Raw genomic sequence first — 22,042 nt, 5'->3', positions numbered from 1 at the left:
TTCTGAAAAAGTTCTTACTAAACATATGAAAATAGAGATCTAAGATTCAAAAGGATGGAAATAACTGAGAATGAGTCATCTCTGCTAAGCAAATGGTTCACAGGAAAGTTTAAAACCCTCTTGCAGAACATTATTTTTAAACTGGACAAGATCTTTCTAATTTTAAAATATAAACGTAGGTCTTCCAGTTTCAGCTCCGACACACGCAGAGCTTAGATATCATCGGTCCTGTCATTACAGCAGAAAGACCCTAACGACTTTCAAGTCCGCAAGTTGGTTCCAACCTGCCAGAGAAGGAGGGATACAGGGCAAGAGAGAGTCCCCTATCTCTACATGAACAAATTCATGGAATCATACCCAAGACACTTACCTGAGGCAGAAGGGACTAGAGTAAAATATTAGTAATGAAAAGAAATCTGCCAAGTGCTAAGTGAGACCAGCTCGTGAAATGAATGCTCCAAGGAGAAGAGACCCTCTCACTCTTGCAGATTCCTCCAGGAATCTGAAATCTCCTCCCTTTTGTACGAGAGGAAAAGTAACCTTTCTGAAATATTCCCAGGGTGTAAGAGCCAATAAGAATCTCTTCCTTGCTGGGTGTGGTGCTGCCAGCATGTGAGACACATATACAGGTTGAGGTCAGGGAGAGTTCCAGGACACTCAGAGCTACACAAAGACCCTGTCTCAAAATAAAACAACAGAAAGAAAAACAAAAAACAACAGAAAGAAAAACAAACAATGAAAAGAAACTTCTTCAGGGAATAGAGAATGTAAGTGCTTTTGAAATGCAAAAGTACAATTTTCAAATAAACTCATTCTTGTAACCCAGAATGAGTTAGAATCTCCCGCCTCAGCCTTCCAAATAGCTGGGATTGTACCATCTGGCCCAGTTCAAATAAGTTCCGAATGTTATTCAATAACAAAGGCTAACATTCTCAAACACAATGTATCAGAACCATATATATTCTGGAAGAAGGGGAAATAATTAGCCCCAGTCCAAGTTGTTATTCCCATTTCACTTAGCAAAAGAAGGAGAAAGGCGCAGTAACCCTAAAAATGTCTGGGAAGGTTATAGCCAAGGAGGACTCATGCGCAGCTGAAGCCCTAGGTGACAAAACACTTCCCCATCTCACTCGTTCCCACCATTTCAACAGGGTTCCAGTACTGAACAGTGGATCAGCACCAAAAACTGATGTAGGCAAGACAGTCAGGGAAAGAAAAGGGGCAAAAAATAGGGGGGGGGGGATAAAAACAACCAAACAAAAGACACAGAAGCTGTGGTTCTGAACCTGTGGATTGTGACCCATCTGGGAGGTTGCACATTAAATGTTTACATTACTGTTCATAACAGTAGCACATTTAGTTATGAAATAGCAATAAAATAATTTTATGCTTGGGGGTGGTCACAACATAATAAACTGTTATAAAGGGTCGCAGCATTAAAAAGTTTGCAACCCATTGCATTAGAGAAACTGAAGGCAGTAACTTCTAGCATTAGAAATGGACCAGTGAGGTGACATAGCTTAGCATGTTAGGGTACTTTATTGCCAACCCCGAGAACCTGAGTTAAATTCCCATAACTCACATTTTGGCAGGAAAGAACTAATCTCTAGAAACTGTATTCTGGCCTGCATGTGAGCAGCGACACACATGCATGCAGATGAATAAATGGAAAATTTTTAATGTCTCAGATCCTGGCAGAGGTCTACTTTTTCAGTTACTATCACCCAATCTGTCATATCCAGTGTGCACATACACAAGGCAGGAAAAAGGGCAAGAAAACTATCTAAAGACAAAGGAAGTACCAGAACTAGATGAAGATAAGGCACAGACTTGAGAATTGACAGATAAGGAAAAAACGAGGCATTATGGTTCTTGCCTGTAATCCTAGCACTCTGAAGGGTGATGCAGGAGGACTACAGCCAACCAAAGCTATAGTAAGACAAGATGCCAAACTGAACCAAAATTGTCATTTACATATTTTGAACTCCAAGTATGACTTTAATCCCAACACTCAAGGGAAAGATAGGCAGATGAATCTCTGGGTTTGAGGCCAGCCAGGGACAAACAGTAAGACCCTATACCTCAGAAAGAAAAAACAGAATATAAGAAAGAAAGGGGTAGGGGGAAATCGACTTTCCCACACTATTGCAACAATTCCGAAAGCTTAGAACAATAAGAAGAGGCTTCTTGAAAAAGTTGGTTGTGACAAGAAAGCACCAAGCTTCCCTCTCCCATACCTCCTACTAGAGCTCACAAAGAGAAGAGAAACAGAAAGCAACTTCTTCAGACTGATAAAAGGCTCCTTCCTTTCCCAGATTTCCTGCTTTGCTTTCTTTCCTTTCCTATTCTTTCTTTCTTTCTCTTTCTTCCTTCCTTCCTTCCTTCCTTCCTTTCTTTCTTTTTTTGTTAGGGTTTTTATTACTTTTATTTTTATTTTTTTAAACTTTATTTTTAAAAACAGAGATAAATGTACAGATTTTAAAAGCATTTTTGCATAACAGTGTATGAATATATTTTTGTCAGTTCTTGATTTTTTTTAAAGGTTTGATAGTATGCCTTAAAAATCTTACTAGTTACAATGAGCATAAAGTACATGTAAAAAAAGATGTAACCTGGAAATAGTGAAAGTTTTCTTGGTATGTAAAGATTAAACAATGATTTTTCATTTTTTTTTTTTTTGGCCTTTGTTTTTCTTGAACTTCATATAGTCTGTAAGTTGTTTCTGGGGTGTTCAAAGCTTTCTTGGTGTAAGTATCCAATTATCAGTGACTGCATATTATGTCTGTTCTTTTGTGACTGGGTTACCTCACTCAGGATGATATTCTCTAGATGCATCCATTTTCTTAACAATTTCATAAAGTCATCTTTTCTAAGAGCTGAGTAGTCCTCCATTGTGTACCACAATTTTTGTATCCATTCACCTACTGAAGGACATCTGGGTTCTTTCCAGCTTCTGGCTATTAAAAATAAGGCTGCTATGAACATGGTGGAGCATGTGTCTTTGTTGTATGTTGGAGGGTTTCTGGGGTTTATGTCCAGAAGTGGAATAACTGGGTCTTCAGGTAGGACTATGTCCAATTTTCTGAGGAATCGCCAGACTGATTTGCAGAGTGGTTGTACCAGTTTACCAACCCACCAATAGTGGAGAAGTGTTCCTCTTTCTCCGCATCCTCGCCAGCATCTGCTGTCATCTGAATTTTTGATCTTAGCCACTCTGACTGGTGTGAGGTAGAATCTCAGGGTTGTTTTGATTTGCATTTCCCTGATAGCTAATGATGTCGAGCACTTCCTTAGATGCTTCTCAGCCATTTGATATTCCTCAATTGAGAACTTTTTCTTTAGCTTTGTACCCCATTTTTTAATACCTTGTTTGATTCTCTGGTGTATAACTTCTTGAGTTCTTTCTATACCTTGGATATTAGGCCTCTATCACATGTGGGGTTGGTAAAGATCTTTTCCCAATCTGTTGGCTGCCATTTTGTTTTCTTGACAGTGTCCTTAGCCTTACAGAAACTTTGCAATCTCATTAAGTCTCATTTGTCAATATTTGACCTTAGAGCACAAGCCATTGGTGTTCTTTTCAGGAAATTTTCTCCTGTGCCTATATGTTATAAAGTTTCCCTACTTTCTCTTCTAATGGTTTCAGTGTACCTGGTTTAATGTGGAGATCTTTGATCCACTTGCACTTGAGCTTTGTACAAGGAAATAAGAAAGGGTCTATTTTCATTCTTCTGCATGCTGAGTGCCAGTTGGACCAACACCATTTGGTGAAGAGGCTGTCCTTTTTCCATTGAATGTTTACAGCTCCTTTGTCAAAAACCAAGTGACCATATATGTGAGGGCTCATTTCTGGATCTTCTATTCTATTCCATTGATCCACTTGCCTATCTCTGTACCAGTACCATGCAGTTTTTAGCACAATTGCCTTGTAATATAGCTTGAGGTCAGGGATAGTGATTCCCACAGATGTTTTCTTCTTGTTGAGGATGGATTTGCTATTCTAGGTCTTTTGTTATTCTATATGAAATTGCAAATTGTTCTTTCCTACTCTATGAAGAATTGGGTTGGAATTTTGATGGGGATTGCATTGAATCTGTAGATTGCTTCTGGTAGGATGGCCATTTTTAAAATGTTGATCCTTCCAATCCATGAGCATGGGAGATGTTTCCATTTTCTGAGATCTTCCTCAATTTCCTTCTTTAGAGGTTTGAAGTTCTTGTCATACAGGTCCTTCACTTGCTTAGTTAGAGACACACCAAGGTATTTCATATTTTTGTGACTATTGTGAAGGGTATCTTTCCCCTAATTTCTTTCTCCACATGATTGTCCTTTGAGTATAGGAAGGTTACTGATTTGTTTGAGTTAATTTTATATCCAGTCACTTTGCTGAACTTGTTTATCAGCTGTAGAAGTTTTCTGGTGGAATTTTTGGGGTCCTCTAGTTCTTTGATTTCTTTGAATGTTTTTCTTATTTCCTCTATATGAGCTTCTATTTCTTTATGCTTCTCCTCCAGTTCTTGTTTAATGATCTATCATCATCTTGAGGTATGATTTCGGGTTTGAGTCATCTTTTCCTGGAGTGTTTGGCATTCCACTGTTTGCTGTGATGGGAAAGCTGGGTTTTGGTGTTGCCAGGTTGTTTTGGTTTCCCTTGGGTAAGTTCTTTCGCTTTCGTCTTGCCATCTTGTTGTTTGTGACTATATGGGGTTTTACTGTCAGTGATTGGTTCCCGTCTCTCCTGTGTACCTTGCTTATGTCACTGGATCTCGGCTGTTCCCGGTGGCAGAGGGCCTGAGCGTTTGGTCCACATGTATGGGCCCTCCGGGTGGAAACCGAGTCTCTATGGCAGAATTCCTGTTTCCCTGAACCAATGGGGGGGGGGGAGCACATTCTGCAAGCTTGACCCAGACCTCTCTGTGCCCCTGCTACTCTCAGTGCAGTCTCACCAGGCCTACATCTCTGGATCTCCGCTGTTCCTGGTCTTTCTATCTATCTATCTTTTTTTCTTTTTCCTTTTTTTTTTTTTTTTTTTTTTTGAGACGATACTTTCTATGTTGCTCAGGTTGGTCTGAAATTCAAAAGATTGGCTGACAGAATGCCTAAGCCTTGAGTAAATTAGACTACAAGTATTTACCGCCATTCCTGCTTAAGGATAGTTTTGAACACCATAGCTGACATCATGTACTGGAAAGGTAATGGTAACTCAAAGCCTTCCTCTAAACAGCAGGAATAAATAAGACCACCTATTTCGGTCACTTGGACACCAGTGAAATTACAGCTACATCAATTAGTCTAGACAAAGTAATAAAGAATATTTAATATGTAACTGAAAAAGGAAAAGTGTTCATTCTCAAATATAGAAATCCTAAAGAATCTACCCCCACAAATCCAATCTACTAGAACTAATAAAGTTAGAAAAGGTGCAGAATATAAAATTAAAAAAACAAAATCCAGTAAGCCTCAAAGTGTTTTAAACATGTATTCACCATATGACCCAGGAATTTGTTACTAGTACTTGGATCCTTGTGTATAAAACAGCATTCATAATAGCCAAAGATGGAAATAAGTTTCCATCATCAGGTGAATGGATTGGAAAATGTGAGGCATACATCATACACATACTTATACAATGGAACACTACAAGAATGAAGTTCTCATATGTACAACATGGATGAACCCTGAAAACACTATTTAAATGGAAGAAGCCAGATACAAAGGGTAAATGTTGTACTATTCCAGCATCACAATCTACAATAGGTAAACATCGCAAAAAAGGAAAGAAGTTTAAAGTTACGAAGTACTGGGATGGAGAAGGAACAATTTGTGAGATAGTGCTTACTTAGTTCCAGGCTTCTATCTAGGCTAACAAAAAATGAAAACAAATCATAGTAGTATTTTCATATTGCTATGAACTCATATTACTGAACTGTAAAACTTTCATTGCACCTAAAAATAAACAGGAATACTGTTCTATGCTACAAACAAACAATCTTAAAAGGAAATTAAGAGATCAATTTTAGTTATAAAAGCATGAAGATGAATAAACTAATAAATTAATAAAGTATTTGGGGATTACTTTTCAATATACAAAAGAACAAGGAAATGGAAAGAATTAGAGGGCTCAGAATTCCTGATTTCCAATCTCATTACCAAATTGTAATGGTCAAGACAGCTATGAAGATGGGAACAAAGCCCAATGGACAAAAATTAATGGTATGGAATCCCCCACAATTATAGCCAAGGGATTTTTCAACTAAGGGGCCACTACAAGGAAATGGAAGAATTGTCTGTCTAATATAAGGTCTGGCTCAACTGGATATTCTTATACAAAATTATGAAAAGAAGAGAAGAACTAGATATGGTGACTCATGACTGCAACCCTAACAGCTGGAATGTAGAAGCAAAATGATCAGAAGTTCAAGGTCATCCTTAGCCACAAATTGAGGGCAGCCTAGACTGTTTGAGTCTGAGTTTAAAAGAAACCAAAAGCAGGGGTTGGTGGCTTTGCTCTGTGAGTAAACTGCCTTCCATGGAAGCATAAGGGCAGGAGTTTAGATTCTTTTTTGTTTTAACTACAGTTATATTTATTTAAAATTATTTAATAGCAATGTTGAATATCTTTCTAATAATAAAAAATTAAGAATATGCTAAGTAACTAATAAATACAAAAAAGCTAAGATTACTCTAGTATTCTATTAAATACAGATAAGATCATCTAAACTTCTACATCCATCTAAAGAAATCCCGAGAATGCTTTTCAAAAAGGATGTGTTTTTAAGAAGCCTTGGTTGTCATAGACTATCCTAAAGTTACATCTCCTATTCTAGAGGACCAACACCCCTTCAGGCCTCTGTGGGGACTGCATGCATGTGGTGCATAGGCACATGCACATTAAATTAACTAATTAGTTAAAAACGAAAAAGTTGGAGCTCTGCATCACACTATAGAAAAATCATATGCACAGCAACTAATAGATGGGGGTCCCAATAAATACACAAAAGCTAAGATTACTCTAGTATTCTATTAAATACAGATAAGATCATCTAAACTTCTACATACTTGGATTTCAGTGTCTTTTAATGGCAAATACTAAAGGAAAAGTAAATAACATATCATCAAAATTAAAAGCTTTTGTGCATCAAACAATTAACAAGAACATAAAAGGCTACCTAAAAAAATGAAGAAAAATACTTGCAAATCACATACCTGACAAGAAACTTGTACTCAAACTAGACATCAACAAAATTCAATTTTAAAATGGGCAAAAGAATTGAATAGACAATTCCCTAAATAAAATATACAAATGGTTGGACAGTTGGCTCAGTGGTTAAAAGCACTTGCTGTACAATCATAAGGACTAGCATCCAGATCCCACAACCACATAACAAACTCCAGCTCTGAGGGAGAGAGAAACAGCAGGATCACTGGTGCTTGCTGACATCCAGCCTAGCTAAGACACAGATGTCAAGTTCAAGAGGGGACCCTGCCTCAAAGAAACAGATAGGAAATGACTAAATACCTAATGCCTTCTTCGGGCTTCCATGTGTCCATATCCATGAACACCTACATGTGCACATGTGCATATTCACATGAATATATGCATACATTCACACATAAAACATTAATCTTTTTTTAAGAAAAAAGTCATACGAATGGCCAATAATTTCATGAAAAAATTTACCAATCATAAGGACAAATGTCTGATAAATTCATGAAAAAATTTACCAATCATAAGGACGTGTAAATGAAAACAACAACTTTCCATCCACTGAGAGGACTCTAGTGTTTCAAAAAGGAAAATGAAGATATGGAAAAACTGGAGCCTGAGTGCATTGCTGATGGGAATATAGAGGGGTGCTGCTGCTATGGAAACCTGTTAAACATAGAATTTCCATATGATAGTCTCTCCATCCTCGATATGCCCCCTACAGAACTGAAAACAGAACTCTGACACTTGCACATGAATGCTCGCAGCAGTTTTCTTCACAGTAGTCAAAAGGTAGAAACAACAAGACATCCATCCACTAAAAATACATAACCCAAATGTAATAGAGGCAAGCAATACAGCAAAGTGTCATTCCGGCCTGATAACGCAGTGATGATACATGGTTCAATGTGGGTAAACCTCAAAAAAAAAAAAAAAAAAAACCTTTATGATAAACAAAAAAAACCAAATTCAAAAGTCACATGTCATATAATTTCACATATAACAAAAATTCAGAATATCTAAACCCATAAGCACAGAAAGAAATCCAATTGCCAGGAGGAAAGTTGAAATGAGGGAGTTTATACTTAAATAAATATGGAGCTTTCTTTGGAACTTGAAAGACTATGAATGTACTAAATGTCACTAAAACGTGAATTTGAAAATGGTTAATTTATGTAATGTGAATTTCATATTAATGGGGGCAGAAAACTATGTCTTAACTATCATTTCTATAAAACAATCAATTTGTATGGGCCTCAGGAAATTAAACTAGTTAATCACCAGTTTCCCTCAGATAAAAGAAGGATAATTTTTTTCTAACTTAAAGTTAGGAGGTAAAGAAGCTAACACAATACATGGATGAGAAACTTTTAAATGGAACTTAGTTATGTATTTATTTCTACTTGACTTATACAAGAAAGATATTCAATTGTTTTGTCTTGAAAGGATTTTATTCTTCACACTGCAAGAATGTCCTTCTTTTAATCTGAAGACTGTGTTCTTCATTCCCAAGAAGAGTGCATTGTGCTTTGTTCATCTTTGGGTGGAACAACAGCTATTCAAGCCACTGATTTGTATATCTTTCTGTATGTCTGATTCCCAGAATATTCTACTTCTCACCATACACAGCGTCCCATGTAACTAAAGACTTAACCCAAATTGAAATAAAAGGAAAACTATTTTTCAGTGAAAATATCCTATCTTTATATATTTTTATTATTGGATATTTTCTTTACTTACATTTCAAATGTTATCCCCTTTTCTGGTTTTGCCTCTGGAATCCCCCATCCCATCCCCCTTCCCCCTGCCTCTATGAGAGTGTTCCTCCACCCACCCACTCCTGCCTATCTACCCTCCCTGGCATTCCCCTAAACTGGGGCATTGAGCCTTCTCAAGACCAAGGGCCTCTCCTCCCACTGACGCCCAGCAAGGCCATCCTCTGCCACATATGCGACTAAAGCCATGGGTTTCTCCATGTGTAATCTAGATGGTGGTTTAGTCTCTGGGAGCTTTGGGGGGTCTGATTGGTTGATATTGTTGTTCTTCCTATGAGGATAAAAACCCCTTCAGCTCCTTCAATCCTTTCTCCTCCATTGGGGACCCCATTCTCAGTCTAATGGTTTGTCTGAAAGAATCCAACTCTGTATTTGTCAGGATCTGGCAGAGCCTCTCAGGAGACAGCCATATCAGGCACCTGTCAGCATGATTAAATTTAATTCCGTAGGCTCCAAGAAACAGATAGAAAACAGACATTGGTTCACTGGGACCACTATATTTCTGCCATATTCTCCTAGTTGGAGTTTGCTTAACAATAGAAATAAGGAAACTTCTTTGTAAAAGCCAGTACTTTCTAAAAGTACTTTAGGCTTAGTGGGTCATATAACAAAAATATACATCTCTTTAACTGTATCACACAAAGCAGCCACAGAAATAGCACACATGAAAGAATATGGCTGTGTTCCAACAAAATCTTATTCAAGATGCAGAGTATAGATCTGATTTGGCCCATGCCTGTTAGTCTGCAAACTTCAGATCTCCATTCTCAAAAAAGGTTATTTCTCTTATCCATCCTAATATGGTGGCCTTAAAGGAAATGACCAGGGCCTATGGTCGAGTTTGCACTGTGTCGTCTGAGTTCTCTAACCCATCACATTACTACTGCAAGGATTCTAGATACCCAGAGTTTGTGAAGGAGAGCTTCCTACTACCCATTCTCACTTGTTATGTTAGCAACGAATGGTGCTGCTTCCTAATTCCACTCTCAGCTTTGTGCAGTTGTCTTAAGAGGCACTAGGAAATACTATAATTTTCCATGATATTTTTACTGAAAAGTCTTTCATAAACAGACTTAAATAGGGAACTTAGTCATCTTCTATAGGATTCAGAGTGACTCCTTAACTACCTTTTAAGCTCCCTGGAAAAGGGAAATGTAACTTTACATGTATTGCTTTAGCTAGGCTGAACTAACTTTCTCAAAAGAATTCAATTTACTGAATTTAGAAGAGCACCTTCCTAGCTAAGTGGCTGATATTTTATCAGCACTCCATAGAACTTTTTTCCAGATATTGTGTTCAATTTTGTTTTTAATGTCAGGCCTAGAATACATTGCTTTAAAGGAAAAAATGAGTTGGGTCAGTGAGACACCTCAGCAGGTGGAAGTTCCCAATCAAGCCTAGCAACTTGAGTTCAATTCTTACAACCTACAAAGAGTGGTAAGAGAGAACTGACTTCTCAAAGTTGCCTGCTGAACTTCATACATGCATGTGACACATGGCACCCACAACATGTGTATCCACATATAAAATAAATCCTTAAATTAAGAAATAGTAAAGATCAAAAGTATCATAAGATATGAATGATAACTACTAATCATATGTGCTTTGGAGCTAGACTCTTTTTTTTTTGTTTTGTTTTTTAGAAATAGATTATCCTGCACTACTTTCCCGTCACTGGTTTCAACAATGGATAGAACATATTTAGTATTTAATAATATTCATTAAATGGACATTTGTTAATTAGCTTTCTGTTACATTATCGGTGAATATACTTTTTCAAGCCTGTGTAGAAAAATAATCCATACTGATTTTTACTATTGAAGATTTGAAGAAATGTAGCATTAAGGTGATGATATAAATTACTTAACCACAGACCTTCGTCAGAAACAAGAAATCACCCCCTTTTTTCCAAGGATAAGGTTTTAGCCCTGGTCATCCTGAAACTTGATCTGTAGACTAGACTGGCCTTGAACTCAGAGATTTGTCTACCTGTGCTTCCCAGTGCTGGGAATTAAGGGCTTACACTACTACTACCCAGCTTAAAATCACTCATCTTAAGATAAAGAATGTTCTTCATCATTTGCATAAGAAGGTATTTTAAATTCACCATATAAATGCTCAATGAATACCAACATTGATTGAAATAAGGAACCTGAAAGAAGTACATAGAGGAGATATGGTACCAAAAACTGTACTTGGTCCCTAACAAGGAAGCAGAGATGATCCTGGAAAAGTAGCCTGGAGAACAAATCCTCTACAGAGGGTAAAAAGATGCTTTAGAAACTGAGTCAGGGCCAGACATAGTGGTGTAGGCCTTAATACCAGCACTTGAGAAGAAGAAACAGTCAAGGCCACCCTGATCTATATATTAAGTCCCAGGCCAGTCAAGAATAAATAGCAAGTTCCTATCTAATAAAAAGAAAGGAAGAAAGGGAAGGGGGAGGGATAGATTGAAGAGAGAGAAGAAAAGATTAAGTAAGCAAACAAACAAAAAAAATCTGAGAAAGAATGAGGTATAGTCTTCAGTGTAGACAGAGCTAGTAAAGGTAATTCTAATGAGTATTTCTTTGTTCTATTAATTAAGAAACAAGCATAAAACCAAATCTAGATGGGTATGATGAAGATTAAAGCAATGGGGAAGCAAGAAAAGCAAGAATTCTTCTACTTCCTTAAAGAAGTCAGACCTGCCTGGAAAATAACATTCATTTCTTTTGTTGATGTGGAAGTATGGGCAGTTTTCCCTAGCAATAAATTAGTCCATGGGCTTGACCACTCATTTCAGTAATTCTCAGAAAGCAGAGACCGGAGCAGAACAAATGTCACAATTTCAAGGCCAGCCTGAACTACACAGTGAGATCCAGTATATTACACTGTCTCAAAATTAAAGAAAAACATAACTATAGAGAAGTAAGGTTTTAATGAAAGTCTTACAGTATTTCAGAAAACTAATTAGATCAGCAACAGAAACAACCACAAAAAAAAACAGGCCAAGAGCAGAAACAGGTGAACTAATTGTTCCATATGAGTGCCTCTATTACAAAGTACAAAAGATGTTTTCTTATTAATGATTTCTGTTATTTGCCCTAAACCTTAAGTCCAGTGATATCTCATTAATCTCCATAATCTTCAAAATTAAAGCCTTTAATTTAAGTGAAAACTGAAAACCTTTTCCAGTTTTTTTACATTTATTAAGCCTAAGCTTCTTTGTTATTTTAAGTAATAAAATGTATACACACAAAGCAGAAACATTGATATTTACTGAAATAAAAAGAAAGCAATGATGGAGAAATTAATATAACAAACTTCTATTCTACTTGACTCTCTTATCTCTGATCTTTGTTTTAAAATTGTAATTTATATATGAATCTTAAAACTAAAAATTAAAGAAAGAGATTTGCTTTACTTAGTGTGTTTTAAAAAACAAGTTAGTTATCCAGGTATGATGATGCACACCTTTAATGGCAGCCCTCAGGGGTTCTCTGTGAGTTTGAGGCCAGCCTGCTCTACAGAGCAAGTTCTAGGACAGCCAAGGATACACAGAAAAACACAGTCTTGTTCACCTCTCAACCCTCATAATAAGTCCTCCTATAATCTGACTTCTGGTAAATACTATCAAGTTCTTCCCTCCTAGTCTTTTTTAGATGCAACAATTTCAGTAGCCTATTCATTCAGCTCTGTACTCCCTCATGAAAGCATCCTATCATTTCAAAACTCCATTTTCTTCTCAAGTTACCTACTTCTAGAAGCCTGGTTTTTCTACTTAACAGATACATGATCATGACCTTCTTCCATGGCTCATTTATTAGTGGTTTCGCATCTGTAAAATGGGGACAGAACCAGAACTGTTGTAGAGATAGAAACATCTGCAGAGTGTCTGGTATATGACTATATGACAGTGCTTAATATGTACTGTGTATTACAGGGTTTATTTTTTTAACATTTTCGTGTGTGTGTGTGTGTGTGTGTGTGTGTGTGTGTGTGTGTGTGTGTACTTGAATGCAGGTGCCCACAGAGTCTAGAAAGCTCAAATCCCCTTGGAGCTAGATTTGCTGGGAACTAAACTCAGGTTCTCAGGAGAAGCAAAGAGGAATCACTTATATATGAATAGAAAGAAAACCACCAAAGTATCTGTGTAGGGTAAAGGCCAAAAATGGTGTATCTCCCAAATATGAGTACTTTCAAGTCACTATGAGCTTAGTAGTCATTATTAAGACTTTTTCATATCATGTCAATGTGTAAACAGAACAAAAAAAACAGAAGTTATCAAAAGGGGGGTGGGTAGGGGAGAGAAAGAGAGAGAGAGAGAGAGAGAGAGAGAGAGAGAGAGAGAGAGAGAGAGAGAGAGAGCTCAAGCATAAGCTGTATGTTTTTACTTGGGTAACATTTCAACCACTAAACTAAAAAGAATAGTTTTAGAGAGTGAGATAGCACAAGATGTAAAAACACTTGCCTGCAAACCCCAGAACCTATGTGGTGGAAGGAGAGAACCCACTCCTGCAGATTGTCCTTAGACCTCTACATGCACACTAGGATGTACCACACCACAAGCAAGTAAAGTCTCCTGTAAGTCACCAGAAGCCCTAGGTATTGAAGTCTAAAGAAAAGCATACCAAGTGGTTATTCAATACTAAATGGTTAGCACTGCAAACATAAAACAAATACAGTAAGCATTGTATAGACTGAGAAGGTTATATTTATGTATTTAGGAATACACACAAACAACTAATGAAAAGAGATAGTAAGTGAAATGAAACAAAGAGGCATATGAGAGGAAAGGGAACAAGAGAATGATATAATCTCAAAAATTGATTTTTATTTTTTTTATTTATTCACTTTATCTCCCACTCACTGCCCGCCTTCTGGTCATCCATTCCCACAATCCTTCTCCCCATTCCCCCTCTTCTTCTCCTCTGAGAGGATGCCCCCACAAGCCATCCCAGAACCCTGGCATACCATGTCTCTGCAGGGCTTGATGCATCCTCTCCCACTGGGGTTAGACAAGGCAGCCCAGCTGGAAGAACATATCCCACAGGCAAACAGCTATTGGGGTTCAGTTGTTTGGAACCCACATAAAGACCAAGCTGCACGTCTGTTACATATATGTGGGGGTAGGTCTAGGACCTCAATTCTCCTGCTACCTCCCCAACAACCTGAGGATCCTGAATCATACATATAAGCTGCCCTTCCCTTGCACATCTTCCCTCCTCTCTAAGTCCTCTAGAGCATGTCAAGCTGCCCTAAGCAGCCTGCTATCATCAGATGTGCAGAGCCTGAACCATGCAGGTTAGCCTCCTTTACCCCATCATCTTCCCTGCTTGGTGAGTACCTCAGGGGCCCGGCAAGCTGCCCAGAGTAGCCTGCTAGCTCAAGGGGACCTCCATTCTCCTGCCAGCTAGCTGTGCACGTGCATCAAATAGTTAAAAACAAGTATAGTCTTGTTCATAGTCTCTAACTGGAATAGCCTATCATAATATGTTCAGAAAACAAAAGATATACTTGACCTCTAAACCGCTTATCAGTACACAAACCTAAAGTAGCTTTTTTGTATACTTGCTTAGAGATATATTATGAACAACTTAATTATATGTAATATTTAATTATACTACAATATTATTATAATTATATAAATTAACACCTAACAATAGTTTATCCATGCTTAAGAAATAGAACTACTATATAGAGATATAATGCCTAAAATTTTAAGCATTTCACTAAAATGCTGATATGCAAATATATTGGCACAATTATTTTTCATATAATGAACACAATAAGAAGGATAACATATTTTACCTATAACATAAACTCCCTAGCTATCTGTTCATTTGATTCTGAATCATAAATCCCATGAGGCACCCTGGATTCCCTATTTTTATATATTGGAGCATAGATTCGAAGGTCTGATTTTAGTTGGGAAAAGGATATACTCTAACAAGTCAAACAAGTAAACAGCTGCCAATGCTAAAACTAGTTTCATATTATTCTGAGTTAGGGTCTAATTTATGCTGCAAATTTTCCATCCTGTGATAATCTTCTTAGATGCATTAAAAGGGAAAAGCAACAATACTTTGAATGCTGATCTGAGCCTCTCACTTAGTGAAGAGCAGGCAAAGATAACCTATAGATACAAGCTCAGGCTGACTGGCTTGAACCTGGAATTCCTTATCCTCCTGCCTCCATCTCCCAAGCTCTGGCATCACAGTATGTGCCACCATGCTGTTTTATGCTGTGGGGCAACCCCAGGTTTTCCTATCATGCCAGATAAGCACTCTCCCAAATGAGCCATACCTCCAGCTGGAATATTTTATTTTTCTCTTTCCATTTACCTGATTGTTAGAATGTCCTCTTAATATATACTTGGGTTTGTTAATACATAGTACCAGCAATATGGGGCTAAAGGAAAGTGGATGGGAGTAGGCATCCTTTGGTTTTGGAAAACCCATTTTGAATGTGAAATCTGATCTCTACTGACTGTTATGTACAACACTTTGAATTACAAGGATGAATATACTGTAGTTTTCTTGCCTTCATAGCCTATATGAAAATAGTTATTTTAAAAACTAGCTCTTGAGGTTTTTGCAAATGAAATCACACCTTGCTAGGTGTGATGGTGCATACTTTGTAAGTTCAGTTCTTGGAAGGTAGAGGCAGGAGGATGAGGAGTTCCAGGTCATCCTTAGCTATACAGGAAGTTTAACAACAGCCTAGAGGACATGAGACCCTTTCTCAAACCACTCTTCCCCTCCAAAAAACAAACAAATGGCTAAATTTAGGTTAATGAAAGACAAAGACTAACAGATTATATATATATTGTGTATGTGTGTGTGTGTGTGTGTGTGTGTGTGTGTGTGCGTGTGTGTGTATTGTAGATATGTCTGGATCTCCTAAATTCTTATGGTGTAAAAGCCACCACTAGGACAAAGTACATATGGAGCTTACTTAATAGAGTACTTGCCTCATATTCATAGGAGTCTAGGTTTGATCCTCAACACTGTATAACCAGGCTGTGGGGGCACACAATGGCAATCCCAGCACTCTAGTGCTAGAGGCAAGAGATTAGAAGTTCAATGCCATCCATTCCTGACTACACAGTGAGTTTGAGGCCAGCATGGGATTTTTGAGGCTTTCTCAAAAAATAATAATAATAAAGAAAAACCCACAATTAAACATTGATGCTTCTATTCACAATGCTGCACAAAACAGAGCCACTGTAGAAAGGGAAGCATTATCGTCACAAAAGAGTCAACAGTAACTTGGAAACTTTAATATCCTACGTTTCACAAGTAATATACACCCAGGAATTCTTTCTTTTTAGGCTTTGGAAATTTATTATAACTCAAGGAAACTCATTAAAAGAAGAGCATTTCATTAGGGAACTTTCTATTTGTTTAATTTCAAACTACAGTAATACTTCTTAAGGAGTTATTCAATGTACTAAATTTATTTTTATTACATTTATTTTAAATACTTAATCATCCTTAATTAAGGGCCAGGAGCATTCAAGCAATTTTTGAGATTTAGTTTCTGACAAAGATCTGCAGATATTTTCAACATAAAAGTAACTCACATATCCAAACTCAAGAATTAAGATTTAGAAGTCATTATATTAAAATAGATCCATGATGTAAAACGCAAAACCATATGGGGATGGATTCTAAAATCAAAAGGTAGCAAGTATAAGGTAGCAAGTATTTATAAAGAAGAGCTTTCATTATCTACATATATATTAATTAGTATTGATGGATGATAATATCTTGAGTCCAATAGTTGAACTCATTTTCGATCTGAACTATATCACTAAAAATGAAAAAAAAATCCCAATATTAAAGCCTTGGTCTTAAAATTAATACAAAATAATATGAGGCTATATAATACTACTTTGACTGGATACAATGTAACAGAAATATAGTTTCTGAGCAAGATGCATTCACCAAGTAACAGTTATGAAACAGCCAAACACCTACCTATTCACTACCTTTCAAAATCTAGATGGGAATCCATCAAATAATCAACTAGGTCTGTGTGAAACTCACACAAGACACCCCTCATGTGTAACTGAATACACATTTAATATGACACTGTCTTGCTTCCTTCCATCCAACCTCTTTCTTCCCACTACAGAACTTTCACCTACACATAAATAGATTGCTTAAAAAATAGTATGGGTCTGGAAACAAAAATGCAATGGTCACTTACCATGATCATTTTATCCCAAAAGTTGTGTTTTCTCCATGTTTACATATTAATTCTATTTCATTAAGCATCACTACCAGAACCAGACAACTTTAATCATGTGCTCACATATAAAGAACATTGCTTTAGTTTCAAAACAGTTGAAATGCATACATAATTTCCTTGTAAAAATCATGTACTTGCCTTGTGTCTGCATTTAAGTACAACTCCATAGGCTCCTATAATTAAAAAAGAAGTAAGCAATCAGAGACATGCATATGAACTATAGTTCTATATTTCTATTGCTTATGAGCATATGTCAGAATACCAACACCTGTGACAATATTCTGGAGTGACAGCATCATGAACCACATACAAATAGAGCAGGGAACTCATATGTTTTCATATAAATCCAGGGTATAAACAAATCATTGCTTCAGATAAGTATTCTGAAATGTTTTTCTCTTAAAAGAAAAAGAGTACACACATTTGTTATTTTAAGCAAGACGGGATCAAACACCCCCCCCCAACACATACACACACACACACACACACACACACACACACACACACACACACACTGCTATGAGGCATTATGAACTGGACGGTACACACTGCAATTGTAGAACTTACAAGGCTGAGACAAGAAGACTGCCATAGTGCGAGGCCCAGTCTGAACTACATAGTGAATACCAAGCCAAACAGAGGTACACAGCAAGCCAACATCTCAAAATATGTACTTTTTGAAGCAAAATAAAAATCCACTCAATAGGTTCTAGGGAACTTAAAACTTAAAAGCTAATAACTTCCCAAGAGTAAGGCCAAACACAGAGGATACCCAAAAAAAGCTTTCTGTCCCAGGAGTCAAGCGCAGCCTTTTCTAGAATACTGTAATATACTAACAGGCAAAGTATTATAGGTTGGAGATGGGGGTGAAGTTCAGGAGCAGAGTGCTTTTCCTCCATGCATGGATCCTTGATTCTATGTCTAATCAATCAATCAATCAATCTCTCTCTCTCTCTCTCTCTCTCTCTCTCTCTCTCTCTCTCTCTCTCTCTCTGTTTCCCCTCCCACTGCCCCCTTCATTAGCATATGCACACATACAAACTAACATGCCCATATACACCAAAACTACCAGCCTCAGTAATCCCATTAAAAAGTACAAGCTGTTTTGCTTCTCACCAAAGTTCAGCCTATGGATAATAGGCCTGATCACCCCCACTATTTGTTTTATTCTGACACGCTCTTTTCCTATCTCTCAAGTAACTAACTCATCCTGTTATGTGTGTCAAACAGTATCTTGGCAGGAAAGTACCCAGGAAACTGAGGATAAAGTTACAATGTGAAAAATCCAATTAAAAGAACCAAGACACAGTGTATATAGACTGATGGATCTCCAAAGAAACACTACAAACATTGTTCTTAGCAGACAGGCAAATCCAGCATTCTCCTATGACAGGAAACTGGGAGCTATGCCTGTAAGAGCTGAGGACACCTTAAAGCTGCTCCTTCATTTTGGTGGAGAGGAATGAGTCTTATAATCAGAGCTAAGATGAAACCAGTGATTAGAACCATTCAAACTACAATCACCAGAAAACAAGCCACAACACCTTTTCTAGGAGGTAAAAGACATTATGCAAGCCACAGGGATGCATGCTTGACAGATACATTTTCTTTTTTTTTTTCTTACAACTTTATTTTAAAAAATGGAGATACATGTACAGATTATTAAAAGCATTTAACATAAAATATATGAATATATTTTGTCAGTACTTGATTTTTTTAAAGGTTTGATAGTATGCATTGAAATTTTACTAGTTACAATTAGCATAAAGTACATGTAAAACAAAACGTAACATGGAAAAGTTTTTTTGGTGTTTAAAGAGTAAACATAATGATTTTTAATTCCCAAAACTTGCCACAAGGCTATCTTCTTAGGTCTTGAGTTATTAATGATTTAAGGTCTAGGTGTACCCCACTCTGAGAGGGTACTATACACTTATTGTTTTTCTAAAAAGAACTGAGGCTTCCACATTTTGGCCTTTCTTTTTCTGAGCTTCATATGGTCTGTGAGTTCTTTCTTGGGTATTCAGGGCTTTCTGGGGTTAGTATCCAATTATCAGTGACTGCATATTATGTCTGTTCTTTTGTGACTGGGTTATCTCACTCAGGATGATATTCTCTAGATGCATCCATTTTCTAGGAATTTCATAGAGTTATTGTTTCTAATATCTGAGTAGTATTCCATTGTGTAAATATACAACAATTTTTGTATCCATTCATCTACTGAAGGATATCTGGGTTCTTTCCAGCTTCTGGCTATTATAAATAAGGCTGCTATGAACATTGTGGAGCATGTGTTCTTATTATATGTTGGAGCAGACAGATACACTTTCTAAACGCCAAACAAACTGAGTTAATTTACAAAGAAGTGAAATGACAATGTTTGGCATTAGCTTAAATTAACAGATTCTAATTTATAAATAATAGACTTGAAATTTTGGCTAACCTGAGCCAATACCTAAGATTCTCATTAACATGTACTGAAAACAAAAACAAGGCTATAATCTAGAGAGTCAGGGCCCAAACTTTGGAACATTCCAACCTTGTTAAACACTTCATTCCTTTCCCCTTTATTACATGAGCTTTTAACTGCAATAGCTTTGAATATTAAATTCTGAAAAAGCAGTGTTTAAAAATTATTTTTTTATAGACAGGTGGTGGTGCATGCCTTTAATCCCAGCACACAGGAGGCAGAAGCAGGCAGGTCTCTGAGTTTCAGGCCAGCCTGGTCTACATATCAAGTTCCAGTATAGCCAGGACTATACAGAGAAACCATGTCTCAAAAAACTTAATAAAAACATTTTTTAATATATACAGAAGTGTTGGCATGCCACAGTGTGTGTGTGTGAAGATTAGAAAACAAGTCTGTGGAGTCTGTTTTTTCTTTCCACCTTGTGCGTCCTGTGACAGAACTCGGGTTCTCAGAATTGATGGCAAGCACTTTACTGGCCAAGCCATCTTGCTGGCCCCAAAAAGGCAAATTTTATAAAACAGGTAAGAGACTGAGAATAACTTGCTGCTGTGCAATGATGAGATAAATTTGTCAACCTAATATCAAAATCTTGAAGAGCTACGTAAAAAAAAAATTAATTCTTGAAATTTTAAAATCCTAAAATCCAAAATTTTTCTAACATTTGTTTTTTATAAATGCTAAGAAAACACGTTTTCCCTGATATTCAACAAAAATTATTTTTAAAAATTTCTGTAAAATTAGTTATCTCTGAGTCAAATCACTAAGCAAGAAAATCAGGGTGATTTCTTTTTCTAGGAGTCAATTTTTGAAAAATAAATTTTAATTCATCTAATTAATAGGAGCTTTGTCATAAAAGCATCATGTTATGTACCACAGGGAAAGAAAAATAAATGGCATTAACACCACTCCATGCATATTAATTTAAGACATTAAAAAATATAACCAAACTATGTACTTGAAAACTTGTAAACTGTGATCTGTCATTCTCAAAGAAAAGAAAGTTATTTATCCATTTTTTTACCACATAGTAATTAGTTAGCATATACAAATGAATTTTCTGGCATTTAAAAATTAGCTTAGATTATATAAAATATAACAATAGCAAAAATAGCAAAAAAATAAGGAAACCATGCTATTGAAAAGAATGAAAACATATCACTTTAAAAATATCCCTGATTGCCAGGTATGCTGGCTCATGCCTTTAATCCAGTACTCCAAAGGCAGAGGCAGAGGCAGAGGCAGAAGTGGGTAGATCTCTGAGTTCAAGGCCAGCCTGGTTTATAGAACAAGTTCCAGGACAGCAAAGGCTACACAGAGATACTTGGTCTCAAAAAATATCTATTAAACTTTAAAGGATTTTAAAATGGTAAGACCCACATAGTTGAAGAACAGGTTTTTTTTTTTTAAACTACTATATATTTAGGTACATATCTGAATTGATTTGCTAAGTTAAGAGGATCTGAATAAAGTTTCTAGTGATATATAAAATGATACAGTACTCCAAACTTCAAACGTAAAATTTAACTTACCTTCACCGACAACCCCAAGGATCTCAAATTTATTCATCACATTACCAATGTTAGGAATCTTCATGAAGACAAACTCCTCTTTTGATTCGAGCCACAGAACATGGCACCAAAAAAGGAACTTCTAAACAAGTTATTCAGTAAGCAGAAAAGAAATGTCCCAACGAAGAAATTTCCAATGGTTGGCAAGGAACTTTCATACATTTGTTCCACTGTGAAGTATTAAATGAGTCCCTGGAAGAGCAAACACAATGAAGAATCGTTAGTGTTAGGTTACAACACTCAACCTATCATATCCTTCTTAAAATGGTTTTGATCCACATTAATGTTTCATAAGCTGTAGACAAAAGTAGGAAGACCCTCAAATGGAATGAACCTGTTAGTATTTAAAATTAATACTATGACCACAATTAAGGAAGGAACAGTTAACTTTTGAAAATAGTACTTTACCTAGTAGCCTCATTCTAAAAAGAGGAACTTGTACTCAACTATACCTTAATCTTAGATGTTTTTCTTTAATGGTGATAAAACCCTTTTCATTTAAAGATAGCATCTAACTATATAATGCTGGCTGAAAGTCATAGATCCACATGCCTCTGACTCCAGTGTCCTAAAATGCCGAAGTTAAAAGTGTGTGTCATTACACCTAGATGACACAAACTTCTTTATCTATATTTTGGACCAAACAGGTAAGTGTACACTGAATAATAAAACCTCTATCATTTCCCCTTCCCAATTTCCTGTCTTTTTGTTTTAATAACCCAGAGTCCAATTAGTGTAGCCAGTATGTGCATAGATGTAGGGTGCCATCCACTGGAGCACAGACAAC

At 36.7% G+C, this 22,042-nt stretch overlaps 1 protein-coding gene across 2 annotated transcripts in view; it reads right to left on the bottom strand.

Moving 5' to 3' along the window:
• CDKL5 (cyclin dependent kinase like 5) overlaps positions 1–21,280 on the bottom strand; it is a gene marked incomplete at both ends in the record, with an annotated part of 129,399 nt that extends 108,119 nt beyond the window's left edge. For both annotated transcript variants that reach the window (XM_080910892.1, XM_080910893.1), the window contains 2 exons: positions 17,356–17,390; positions 21,217–21,280. In XM_080910892.1, the coding sequence (XP_080767018.1) occupies positions 17,356–17,390; positions 21,217–21,280 (99 nt within the window). The remainder of the gene's footprint in view (positions 1–17,355; positions 17,391–21,216) is intronic.
• Positions 21,281–22,042: the final 762 nt, after the last annotated feature.

The sequence above is a fragment of the Micromys minutus genome (assembly GCF_963924665.1).
Source record: "Micromys minutus genome assembly, chromosome: X".
Lineage (NCBI taxonomy): Eukaryota > Metazoa > Chordata > Mammalia > Rodentia > Muridae > Micromys > Micromys minutus.
The sequence above is the reverse complement of the archived record's forward strand: the minus strand, read 5'-3'. Positions and strand labels throughout refer to the sequence as shown.